General features: G+C 28.7%; 2 protein-coding genes across 7 annotated transcripts in view; one reads left to right on the top strand and one right to left on the bottom strand.

Annotated features, from left to right (window-relative positions):
- Positions 1 to 5,246, bottom strand: part of LOC107450928 (very long chain fatty acid elongase 7-like) — a 55,468-nt gene extending 50,222 nt beyond the window's left edge. For 2 of the 6 annotated variants that reach the window (XM_087169217.1, XM_087169219.1), the window contains exon 1: positions 5,108 to 5,175. The gene's annotated coding sequence lies outside the window, so the exon portion shown is untranslated. Of the gene's footprint in view, positions 1 to 5,005 lie in introns of all 6 variants that reach the window. The other 4 variants (XM_087169215.1, XM_087169220.1, XM_087169216.1 and 1 more) reach the window with 4 other exon arrangements.
- Positions 5,247 to 12,535: 7,289 nt separating this feature from the next.
- On the top strand, positions 12,536 to 12,967 carry LOC139426422 (uncharacterized). Its single transcript, XM_071185280.1, has one exon. The coding sequence runs from the start codon at positions 12,536 to 12,538 to the stop codon at positions 12,965 to 12,967; it is 432 nt and encodes a 143-aa protein (XP_071041381.1).
- Positions 12,968 to 13,316: the final 349 nt, after the last annotated feature.

Raw genomic sequence — 13,316 nt, 5'->3', positions numbered from 1 at the left:
TTTAATGTGGCTTATTAAATTTAAAAAAGAAAACTGCTTGATATTCTTTCTTGTACAACCGAAAACAAAATGGTATCTCTTTTTATTAGAGAAGGAATATCCAAAACACATCGGAAAAATATTTGTACATTAACAGAAAAAAATATGTATATTCTTATAAGAGTTAAAACCTAATGCCCGAGAAATAGTATTACTAAATTTAATGATATAACATGAAAGTCCTATTTAAACTTTACATTCTATAGTTTTAAGAATCATATTACTTCAAAAATTAAAATGAACAAAAAGTATACATAAGCCTCATAATTTTATGAAATTTAATTTTGTAAACAAAGTTTTTTGACAACAATTTTTATCAAAAAATTTCAAGTTTCAATAAAAATCATTATTTAGAAACAAAGAAACGTAAAATAAAGAATGCTGACGAAACAATAACAAAAAAACAATTCTTTTTTGTAGCCATTTTTAGTGCTACGAAAATTCGTCTTTGGAATTTGCCAAAAACAAAACAAGATGCAATTTTATTTTTTCAGGAGGGAAATATTTTACCGATAAAACGAAAATGTACCAATTCCCACAACATGAAACTTTATCTTGGTAAACGTACGTTTTGGAAATGTTATTTCATTTGGAATCTTATTTATCAGAGTTCATATGGCGATATGATTGTTTTGAATCTATGCTAAACTCTATATCGGCTCATTTTCCACCGAAATCCGATTGACTATTTTGATTTTAAATAAAGTGTTTTATTTTATGAATTGTTGCAAAAATTTTAAGTGTAGATTGGCGGCACTTAAAAACCGCCAAATCTGTAGCGGCGGTGGCGTTAATACGTAAGTACCGAATTTTTATTCCATACTTTTCTGAATCATATTACTTCAAACATTGGAATATACAAGAAGTATACATAAACACATAATGTTATACCATTTAATTTTTCAAAAAAAGTATTTTGAGAACAATTTTTATCAAAAAATTATAAACTAAAAAACGGAAAATAAAGAATTCTTAGGATAAAAAAAAACGATTTTAAGAATTCTTTACATTGAAATAAAAACTTTCATATTGTTTCTTTTTTTATTATTCTTATAGTTCTTAATCAGACGTAAAAAACCATTCTGTAGAGAACCATCATCAAATGGAAAAAAAATATTTACAAGCAAATTTTTTATTGTAAAAATCATTGCACTTACCTGATTTATAATTCCCGGAGAATTCCAAAATGATAAGTTCCTTGTTTGAAAACTTTATTCTCAAATAATAGATACATAGTTTATCCCTTCATTACTTTTAGATAACATACTACACAGCAAAATTTTATAATTGATATGAATTTGAATATGTAGCTAAAAACAGAATAGCTGAATTCTAGTTGAACTTATTCTTTCAAAACTAAAAAAAACTTGCCAAGAAAACGATTAAAATTAATTAAGAATCAGCACAAATGGCACTATTTCAAGTAACTTGGATATTTTTTTATTGTTGTTTTCCGAATTATATGGATACAGAAATATATACTATTCTATAACGAAGAAGAATATGCTATAACTATTACAATTCTGTATGTTCTGAATTCATATTTATTCACTGGAATGACGAAAGCAATGTTGACTTCACTTTAATTCCTAATGAATTGAAGACAGACGAAATGCATTTTACCTTAATACACACATCTGTAACAGTATCCGAAATCGGATGTCATCAGTTGCAAGTTTGTTGATAATAGAAATTAAAAATTATTGAGGAATTTTTCTTCAAATGTTTGGCGTGTTCTGTTCCTGAAAGATTTACTAATATTCTGGAGATTTTTTTCAAGTTCTTCGGCCTTTTCCTTAGGGAAATTTTGTTTCTTATTTGCTGCTAAAAAATGGTGTCTGATTCTGTCAATGACTTTGATGGAACTAAATGAAAACGTGATAAATTAATGTCTGATATTTACAGGCTCCCGCTAGACGGCGTACTCGAGCGTTGCGATCGCGAATAGAAACAAAATATTTATGTAATCAAAAGCAGAAATTAATGGAACAGTGGTGCTTATTCGTTTAGGACAGACACAAGAAATTGGCGCCAATGAGGCTTAATTACGTCAATAATGATTAATTAATTAAGGTAATATACGCATATTGAAATAAAATAGTAAGCAATATACTAGAAAGCAAAGTAAATGGAGTAAAGGTATTTATTTGTTTAGAAGAACTGCAAGAAATCGTCATACTATCATTGACGACAATGACGCTTAATTAATGTTGGTAATATGTATTAATTGAAATAAAAAGAGTAACTTCTGAACTAAAAAGCAAAAAAAAGTAGAAAAGATACTTATTAGCGTTTTGGGTAACCGTAAAAAAATCTGCATATTATTATTGACACTAATGCTCAATTAATATTGATAATGTGTATTAATTGAGATAAAATAAAATAAGTCTATGTGCTAAAAAGCCAAGCTCATGGGAGAAAGATTAATTGGAAATTCATTTAAGAAAACCGTAGAAAATAGCCATTCGCAGATGACACTTAATTCATATGTATCGCTGACGGTAATATGTACTGCTGGTATTATGGTAATTGGCGAATTGATTTTGATAAGAATTCAACAACGGGTTTTCTGTAGTTTCAGAAAATATTTTTTCCAGTGGTAGCTAAGATAGTGTATTAATATTTTAAAGTATTATAATTGAAAGAATTTTTTTCCACCACTATTTATAAATATTTTAACAGTAAATTAAAGGTCAGATAGAGAAATGAACATGCTCCAAAATCCTTATAAAGTTCCAATACTTTTTTTTTTAATTCGGCTTTAGTTGACTGCTACTGACAAATATGTATAAACTCAAATGTTGCAGGGTTATGTAATAAGTACCAAATATACTTAGATAAGCATAAAATATTACATTGGTATATTTGGTTCACTTAATTTGAATAATATATGCATATTGAAATAAAATAAATTAACTATGTATTAGAACGCAAAAGTAATGCAGTAAAGATATTTATCTAGACAATGATACTAGAAGAACCGTAAGAAATCATTATACTATCATTGCCGACAATGATGCTTAATTAATGTTAGTTATATGTTAATTGATATTAAAAAAAAACTTGCGCACTAAAAACCAAAACTAATGGAGACTACATACTTATTCATTTTGGGAAGCCGTAAAAAATCACGACATTATTATTGACACTAATGCTTAATTACCACTGATAATATGCATTTATTGAAATAAAACAAAACAAGCTGTGTGCTAAAAAGCGAATTTAAAGGAAAAAGAGGTTAATAGGAAGTTTGTTTAGGAAAACCGTAGAAATCGCCATTTACGGATGACGCTTACTTATTGTGCACTACTGACGTTAATATGTTCTACTGGTATTATTGTAATTGGTGCAGTTTTGATAAGCAGTTTTACAGCGGGTTTTTCGTAATTTCAGAAATTATATTTTTCAGTGATAGCAAAGATAGTGTATTAATATTTTAATGGATTAGAGGATAAAGAATTTTGTCTATTTACTACTTATAACTATTTTAATAGTAAATTAAAGGTCAGATAGAGAAATGCTCAAGCTCCAAAAATCTTATCAAGTTCTAATAAGAATTCTATTTTCGATTTCGGCTTTTGTTGGCTGTCACTGATAAATGTATTTTTCATAAAAGTTAAATGTTGAATGGTTATGTAATATGTTCCAAATATACTAATAAAGGTATAAAATATCATATTGATATATTTGGTGATTATTAAGACAGCACCAATACTTAGTAGTACATACTGATACTTTGGAAATAAGTGTTTTGCGGTCCTCGAAAGGGATATGTACCTTAGAAAATTACTTGTTAGTGCAATAGCATCATGCGAAGTGATACTAAATATATTTTATCTTTGTTCTAATGGGATAAACTACAAAAAACAGGCTTTGCTTACTTCAATGACGGAAAGAAACCAAAACGGGAAACAAATAATATTAAACAAAAATTTTTTAATTATTTTAACTATATTAATTGACAAACTTAGAGGAAGAACCAGATGAGTTATATTTTCAGAACTAAAAAAAAGTTGCATCCGAACTATTTAATTACCAATTTATTAAAAAGAGGGACAAATATTTCATTGTTTTTATTTATTTATTCCTGCCTAATTTGAAATAAAAATCATGCAAGCATACTGAAAACTGATGTAATTAGTTATGTTAAAATTTGAGAGAAGGCAAAAACAGTTCTGTAACAGTATTGATACAACCACTTCTTTTATTTTCTCTGATTCATTAATTCCCCACAAATTTTCACTTACCTGGTTCTTCGTCCAATTTCGTTAATTGGATCGGTATATGATTTACAGTTTTGGGCATGATTTCGTAGTGCTTCTCAATACTGATTTATTGATTTTTTTATTAATTTTTTTACTCTCCCCGTGCGAAGAACGGGTAGTCATTGATAAAAATTAAGAAAAGTAAAGTTCCTAAAATGAAACCTAGAAAAATTAAATTACTAAAATAATTTTTAATTTTTATAATTTTTTTGTTTATTAAATAAGTAAGACTCAAACCAAATTAAATTATTACCTCTTATTCCAGTATAATTGAGTTTTTGTTATAAAATTGAATGATTTACTTTATCAAATGCCTTGGAAATATTTAAAAAAAGTTGCAGGAGTTTTACAAGGGATTATTGTTCCGTGTGTGAATTAAATATATAAGTTTTGAAAGTTCATCTGGGATGTGTCTGTTTTTAATACAACCTAACTAGCTGTCTGCAGCAAGAAAACATTTTCACAAAAAAAATATAAATTCATCTCGATATTAATTTTTTGATTAATTCAGAGAATATAGGCAGAACTGAAAGCGGTCTTGTAATTTAGTAAAATATTTTTGTTACTGAATTTAGAGATAGGTTTTATGTTTACGGTGCAAGTTTTAATATATTTTGAAATTGAACTGAATCAAAAGATGAGTTTAAAAAATAAGTTAAAGATTCACTGATACTAATTAAAATTTAAATAAAATCACATACCTTAAATTCTCAGAATTTTATTTTTCAAACTTAATTCAAAATATCTTAGGTATATCAAATAAAACTAAAAGAATTTTCAAATATTGAAAAAAGAATGTCTACCTTTAGTAAAAACAGGATTTGGACAAGGAAAATCTAAGTTAACAATTTATCAGTTTTTACCTTTAAGCTTTGTAGGATTATATTATGAAAACTCTTTAAATGAGAGTTTTGAGGAAGTAAGTTGCTAACGCAATTAAGCTTATTTTGTATTTCCCCTATTTAGAACACGCCTTTGAGCAAAAATATGAAGGAAAAAACACATATTGTCAAAGAAGTAGTGGTATTGTGCACATAGTAATTGTTTTGAAACATAAATATATTTCCTCCTGAGAATTTTTTGTGTAACTAATCTTTTATATGTGGAGTTCCTCCCATCACTCGTTTAAGACTAGATATAAATTAGCTCACAACATCTCAGAAAACATCTCTGCAGACTATTTAGCGTCTGCAGATCCATCTGTAAACATCAGGTAACTCTTTACTTTGTGGACGAAATGATGCCGATGCTTCAAGAACATTCTTTTTGTGACTCGGAATTAAAATTTTAATACACTATCTAAGCTACCACCGGAAAAAATATTTTCTGAAATTACGAAAAACCCATTGTAGAATTCGCATCAAAACCAATTCACCAATTACCATAATACCAGTAGTACATATTACCGTCAGTGATATGTATGAATTAAGCGTCATCTGTGAATAGCGATTTCTTGCGGTTTTCTTAAGCGAATTTCCCATTAATGTATCCTGTATGACCTTGATCTTTTAGCACATAGCTTATTTTATTTTATTTCGATTGATACTCATTAGTAATATAAATTGAGCATTCGTGTCAATAATAATGTGCAGATTTTTTACTGTTACCTAAAACGCGAATAAGCATCTTTTCCCCTTATTACTTTTAAGTTCAGAAGTTAGTTTTTAATCTCAATTAATACATATTACCAACATTAATTGACATCATTGTCGTCAATGATAGTGTGACTATTTTTTTGCTGTTCTTCTAGGCAAATAAATACCTTTACTCCATAACTTTTGATTTCAAGTACATAGCTTATCTCTTTTATTTCAAAATGCATATACGTATTTCCTTAATTAATTAAACATCATTGGGGTAATTAAGTCCCATTGTTTTCTATTTTTATGTTTCTCAACTTCTTAGTACCACTTTCCAAATAATTTTGGTTTTGAATACATACTTATTTTTTTTTCTATTCCGTTATTGTTGGTTTTAAATCAGTAGTTTCTTAGAAAATAATAATTTACATAAGAAACATAAGAAACATAATAAAACATAATGAACATAATAAACATAAACATAATAAACATAATAAACATAATAAACATAATAAAACATAATGAACATAATAAACATAATAAGCATAATAAACATAATAAAACATAATGAACATAATAAACATAATAAACATATTAAACATAGAAACATAAACAGAATTAAAAAAAACTTATAGAACATATATTACTTTTAAAGTTACAATTATAATATGAAATAGCAATGGCATTGCAAAAATTAAATAAAGTTGTTTTACTCAATGAACATTTTTTTACGTTTTTAAATTACTGAACATAAAAATATTGAATAAGTTTAAATATTATAATTTTTTAAGCTTGAAATTAAGATATGGGTAGAAATTTTACAGTAAAATTTAAATGTTATTGATTTCATCTGAAGTTGGAAAAAAAATTTCTTTCAAAAATATTTAAAAATAGCTCATTTCGAAAAAAAATGCTTTTTAAAAATTCGTTAATCGCAATAAAAAATTATCCTACATTATTCATCTAATATTATGATTGTACAGCATGTCTAATTATTAACATAAAACAAAATTAAATAATTATTTAAATTATTGACAAAATTTAAATTCCTTTACTTCAAAATATTCGTTTTTTAATTTTGCCATTATTTCTTACGTTTTCCACTCTATATTAATTTTTCCATTCCTTCGAATTTTTCCTTTTGTCATCATTTTTAGGATATTTATTTCATTTTTTAAATAAATTTAAAAACTAAAAGCAGAAACTGATTTTGAAAAGATTCATGAAATAGTTATAAAAAATTGTGGAAGCTTTATCTTCTTCAAAAAATTAAAATAAATAATATTCATTTAAAAAAAATATCTATTCCGTTTTTAAGGCAAATGCTTCAATTCAAGTAGAATCAATAGAAACTTAGTTTTTTACTTTAATTTATTTTAACTATTTTTGCTCAAATTTTTCTTTAAATAGTTTTGCTCTATATAATACTGCATTTAAAAAGTCAGAATATCCAATTTGTCCGCTTTTAAACTCGGCAATTTTATCGTTAAAAAGTAGCTATTTTTTTGTTATTTTTCGAGGTTGATTCATTTCAAAACTAAATGGCTAAAAATATATAATTTGTATATGGATATAAAATATACATTTCGAGCATTTATTAGATTCTTGACGTTTAGCTTTCTTAAAAGCGAATTTTTTGTGATCACAAAATCAATTTTTGTATATTATTTATAGCTATAAGTAATTTCTAGTTGCATTCTAATAAATATTCTAATACATTTTTAATCGGAGCTCATGTTTCCAAAGTGAACTGTCAGCTGAATTCATCAAAATTTTAAATCAAACATGTCATCATTACTTCGTGCTTCAGTTTTGCATTTCAGTATTAAAAGCAGTTTCTTATTCTTGTGCTTTTTATTTCTCAAATTTTTTTCCCCTGGTGCTTATTTTTCTTTATCCTCTTTTTTCTAAAAGCACTTGTTGATAAGTAATTTTTTTTCTTCTTTTTTACAAATCGTTAAGTTTAGCGATGTTTACTTAAAAAATAGGACTATTACATTTCATGATTAATCTATTCTTCTCTTTATTTTACGCATAAACTTCGCTTTTGTATTTTAAATTAAATTCAACTAAATTTCACAGTTGATATTTTTACACTTTTTCCTTATATTTTGGTAGGCACTTATTAGACATTTTCTTCTTTAGAAATGGATACAGTCAAAATTTCTGTAGACTATTAATACATTCATGATTCATCATATTCATTTTTTAAATAAAATAACATTCTGGGACTAATAAAATGTACAATTAATTTAAATATTTTCTATTTAATATCGCTTTAAAGCAATATTTCTACTATAAAAATAGTTTTTTCAATTTAATACCCTTCAATTTAATAAACAAACCCTTTTTTCAAAGGACTAGGATTTTTAATCCGAAAATATAGGGGATAACCGTAATCTGGGAAATATGGTACCAATAGTTTGGCCTGGAGAGCGGTCCAAAGTTTGGACCCAATAAAGTTAATTTTATTTTTTGCGCATTTCACTCAATCTCGAGAACCTTTTTAGAGAATTGAAAAGTTTTTGTACAGAATTATAAAATTCCTTTATCCAAAAATAATTCCATGCAAAAATAAATGTTAGTAAATATTTATTATTTTTTATTATTTCATTTAATAATAGTAGAAAAAATTTTGAATTGTATGGTATACAATTTTTTTTTCTTACGTCTAGTAATAATTTCGAAGATATATTTATTTAAGGCATATTATCAAATTCCAATCACAGAAATACATATACCAAAAACAGCAATAATTACGTCTTTTGGCTTATCTGAATGCAATTAAAAGAAGTTTTCGACAGCTAAGAATAATATGGATTGAGACTTAATATGCCTAAATCAACTTTTGGTGTTCAAAAGTTAACATTTTTAGGTTACTTGACTACCAGAGAAGGATCCAAACCACTTCCTGAAAAAGTCAAAGCTGTTTTAGACAAAAAATTTCCTGAAACTATTCATGAATTACGTATTTTTCTTGGTATGGTAAATTTTTACAGAAGATTTTTGAAAGATGCTGTCCAGCAGGGGTGAAAGCGAGACGGAAAAGAGGAAAGGCTGGTAGTAAAACCATTTCAGTTACAGTTAGTTTTGGGGAGGAGTTTACTTATTCTTTTTTAAAATTTTTCAACAGTATCTACTTTATCTTGGAAAAGAAGCAGTTTTATATATATGCCAGAATTATAAAAGAAATCTTGATAGTTACAGATATTTCATTCTTTTCGAAAAAAATGCTGGAATGAAATGTTTTACGTACCAGGTTTTTGTCTTTTCCGTCTTGCTATATAATGGCTTTCACCCATGCTGTCAAGACACAAGCAATTTTACATGAATATCTTAAAGGATCAGTGAAGAAGGATCAAAGGAAAATTAATTAAACCGAAGAGGCTATTCAAAGGTTTGAAAAATGCAAACAAGATCTAGCAAGTGTTGCCTTACTATCCCACCTAAATCGTGAATTACCATGGAGCTAGGTGAATTACCTCTGTCTTTATTTACAGATGCTTCAGATTTGGCGATAGGTGCAGTACTCCAACAATACGAAAACGATAGTTGGAAACCAATAGGTTTTTATTCCAGAAAATTAAATACTACCGAAAGAAGTTATAGTACTTACTATCGAGAGTTACGCAGAATTTATTTAACAATATAAATATTTCAAGCATTTGCTAGAAGGAAGGAAGTTTAATATTTTTACAGATCATAAGCCTTTAATACTTGCATTCAAACAAAAAAAATTTAAAATTTTCTTTAAGACAACTCAGACATTTATGATATGTTTCTCAATTTTCCACATCTATTCTACGTGTTAAAAGTGAAAATAATATAGTTGCGGATACGTTATCTAGAATAGGAGAGATATCTGTAATAGATGAAAGAAATTATCGCCGAATTGCAAACTGATGATCCAGAGCTGCAAAGTTTGCTTATGAACCCTTATTTAAAATTTCAAAGTATCTCTTCAGAAATGGAAAATTTTTATGGTGAGAAACTTCAACCACTAATATCAGACCATACGTGCCTAAATTTCATCGTCATGATGTGTTTGAGCAAATACATGAAATGGCACATCCAGGAGTCAAATCAACCGTAAAAGAATTAGCATCTCGATTTATATGGGCCAATATTAATAAAGATTTGCAGAAATGGACAAAGTTATACATAAATTGCCTAAAAAAAAATAACAGACACACTATATCACAATTTGCTGAATTTCAACAATCAGACGAGAGATTTGATGTAGTTCATATAGATTTAATTGGACCTTTTCCACCATCAAATGGAAAAACATATTCCCTGACTTGCAGTGATAGATATACATCTTGGTTAGAAGCCATATCAATTCAGGATACTGAAGCAGAAACAGTAGCCAAGACATTCTATGAGCAATGGATAGCAAGATTTGGTGTGCCATATAAGGTAATAACTAATAGAGGAACTCAATTCTCTTACGAAGTCTTTAAGAACCTCTGAATATTATGTGGCATTAAAATTCAACATTCCACTGCCCATTATCTAACCTGAAATGGTAAAGTAGAGAAACAACATAGAACCCTAAGATGTGCAATTAAAGCTCATAATTCAAGAAAATGGGGTGAAACTCTCATAACTGTTCTTCTTGGTTTGAGATCTGGTCTAGGAAAATATTCAAACTGTTCAATATCAAAACAATAAAAGTTCCAGAAGAATTTTTTGAACCCTCCAAATATCCCTTCTCAGCAGAATCTTTTGCAAAAGCTCTGCAAAATCAGATGAAATCCTTAAATCCAGTTAAAGCAAGACAAAATATAAAGCAAAATATTTTTATAAACAAGGATCTTCAATCATGTTTACCTGCATTCATCAGACTAGATGGAGTAATAAAAAAAACTTGAACCAAGGACCATATCCAGTGGCCTAACAAGGACCATATCCGGTGTCAAGAAGATATGAAAAATATTTCATAATCAAAATTAAAGGAAAAGATGACAGTGTTTCATTTTATAGACTGTAACCAGCTTATTTGTTAAACGTAGCAAACAGCTCTCCAATAGATAAAAACATTGAACAACCCTCTGCAGATGATTCAAAATTAAAACAAAATACTATTGAGCCTACCAAAAACCAGAACTTATACAATTACTTACCAAGTATAATGCGGAAGTGAATGTTAAAAATGTATCGTAACATTGTTTCTTGGTATGAGAGTAATTTAGGGTCCACATAAGCATGATTTATTTTATTTCATTTTATGTTATTTTTTAAAGATTTCAACTCAGTGAGTGGCAAGGTAGTAATACAATAATGGAATTAAGATTATCAAAAAAGCTTCTTTTGTTGTGGTAAATTGTATTCCTTTTATTGATAATAAGCAAATTGTAAATTGTTATTTTCTATCATAAGAAGTTATTTATATATTACACTGCATATGCTTTCACATAAGAGCCCAACAGAAACATTTAATAACGTGATGAGTTCCATTGTTTCTACTATGATGAAAGATGGAACAAATGCACAAGTACTTATTTCTTAGCTTGAATCATTGTGTTTAATAAAACGATAGTATACAGATAACATGAGCATATTTAACATTTATTATTTTATTTTTATTTAAAAAAACTGAACCTGTGGCGGCACTAACTTTGAACTTTTGTGATCTGGCAACTGAACAAAGAGTTTCAGTTTAGTTTTCTGTAACAAAGAGATCCAGTTTAGCTTTTGTTTTCTACTCGAGATAACGTCAGCGATCTTTGTCAATAGTTGTGTTCTAATATTTCCACAAATGTTATTTACTTGTTAAATGTTATATTAAAGTTGTTAAGTTTTTACTGTTCTTATTTCATTTACTTAAAGCATTAGTTTCAACTACATAGACTTATATATCTGCTAAACTGGTGACACCGGACGTGATGGATGGCGAAAATGGAAACAGTTCTAAAACGGAGCTTGCGATGCAGGAACTTTCGCCTGTAGCTGTTAAAGTTCCGCAATTTTTGGAAAGAGAATCCTGCAATATTGTTTTCACAGGTGGAATATCAGTTTATCACTGCGGGAATTACTCAAGATAGCACAATATATCATACGATCGTCGCTTCATTCGAGACGGACATTTTATCGCAGGACAGTGACGTTATCCCTTCCCCTCCAGTTACAAACATGTATGATTCCTTAAAGCAAAGATTAATAAAAATATTCAATATTTCTGAAGAACGTCGTTTAAAAAAACTGTTGCAAGATATCGCATTAGGTGATAGACGACCGTCTACACAGCTGCGACGAATGCAAGATTTGGCTGGTGATCGTGTTGGCGGCGCATTTCTAAAATCATTATGGCTTCAAAGACTTCCCACACAAATGCAATCGATTTTAAGTACTTCATCAGATCCTCTTAATAAATTAGCTATAATGGATAAGATTGCTGATGTTACTTTTTCAAATGAAATATTTTTGCTAGTTCGGAAACGAAACAAAAAGTACCCAACGACGGCGATTATTCAAATACTATCGAATCGCTGCAAGCTCAAGTGTGTGAATTATATAAAAAAAACTTGATAATGTGTTGCGTTTCCGAGGTCGAAGCTCTGATAAAAATATGAATAAACACCGTAATCGCTCCACAAGCAAAAATAGACTTTGCTGGTACCATTATCGTTTCCGTAAAAGAGCTAACAAATGTATCCAACCATGCAGTTTCAAGCACGAAAACTAGACGGCCATGCGTTACTGGCGGCGAACGCCAACGGCCATGCAAATTGTCGCCTTATAGTTATTGATAGGACATTAGGTCTTAAATTATTAGTAGGCACTGGCGCTGATATTTCCGTTTTGCTACCTTCTCAGAATGAGCGCAATAAGATTCCGTCCATCTTGAAACTCGTTGCTGCTAATGGTTCTCAAATTCTGGTTTATGGAACGCGAAAATTGAATCTTGATATTGGACTGCGTCGCATCTTTCCCTGGACGTTTACTATAGCTGATGTATCACGACCCATTCTTGGAGCTGATTTTTTATCACATTATGACATTTTAGTGGATCTAAAATCCAAGTCGTTAATTGATAAGCTAACTAATGTTACATTTTGCGGAAAAATTTCTTATGAATGAACGCCTAAATTAACTGTGTTGAAAACGTCTGCGGAATATCATTCTTTAATTAGTGAATACCAAGAAAACCAGAAAAAATGACTGTACCTCATAATGTCTAAATTTCTATCGTAAATTCTTGCCGCATGCTGCTCAAAAGCAATTACCATTACATCAAATGCTTGGACGTTGCAAGAAAAATGACAAAACTCCTCTCTCTTGGACATATGAAGCTGAAAACTCATTCCAATCTTGCAGAGCAGAATTAAAAGAAATCTCGTACTTGACTCATCCAAACTCATATGCAGTGCTGGCTTTGATGACAGATGTTTCAGATACTGCTATTCGTGCATGTGTTCATCAGAAAAGT

Source organism: Parasteatoda tepidariorum, chromosome 8 (genome assembly GCF_982258835.1).
Source record: "Parasteatoda tepidariorum strain Cologne lab strain chromosome 8, Ptep-v5.0, whole genome shotgun sequence".
In the NCBI taxonomy this organism is placed as follows: Eukaryota; Metazoa; Arthropoda; class Arachnida; order Araneae; family Theridiidae; genus Parasteatoda; species Parasteatoda tepidariorum.
This window is presented reverse-complemented; position numbering and strand designations above follow the sequence as displayed.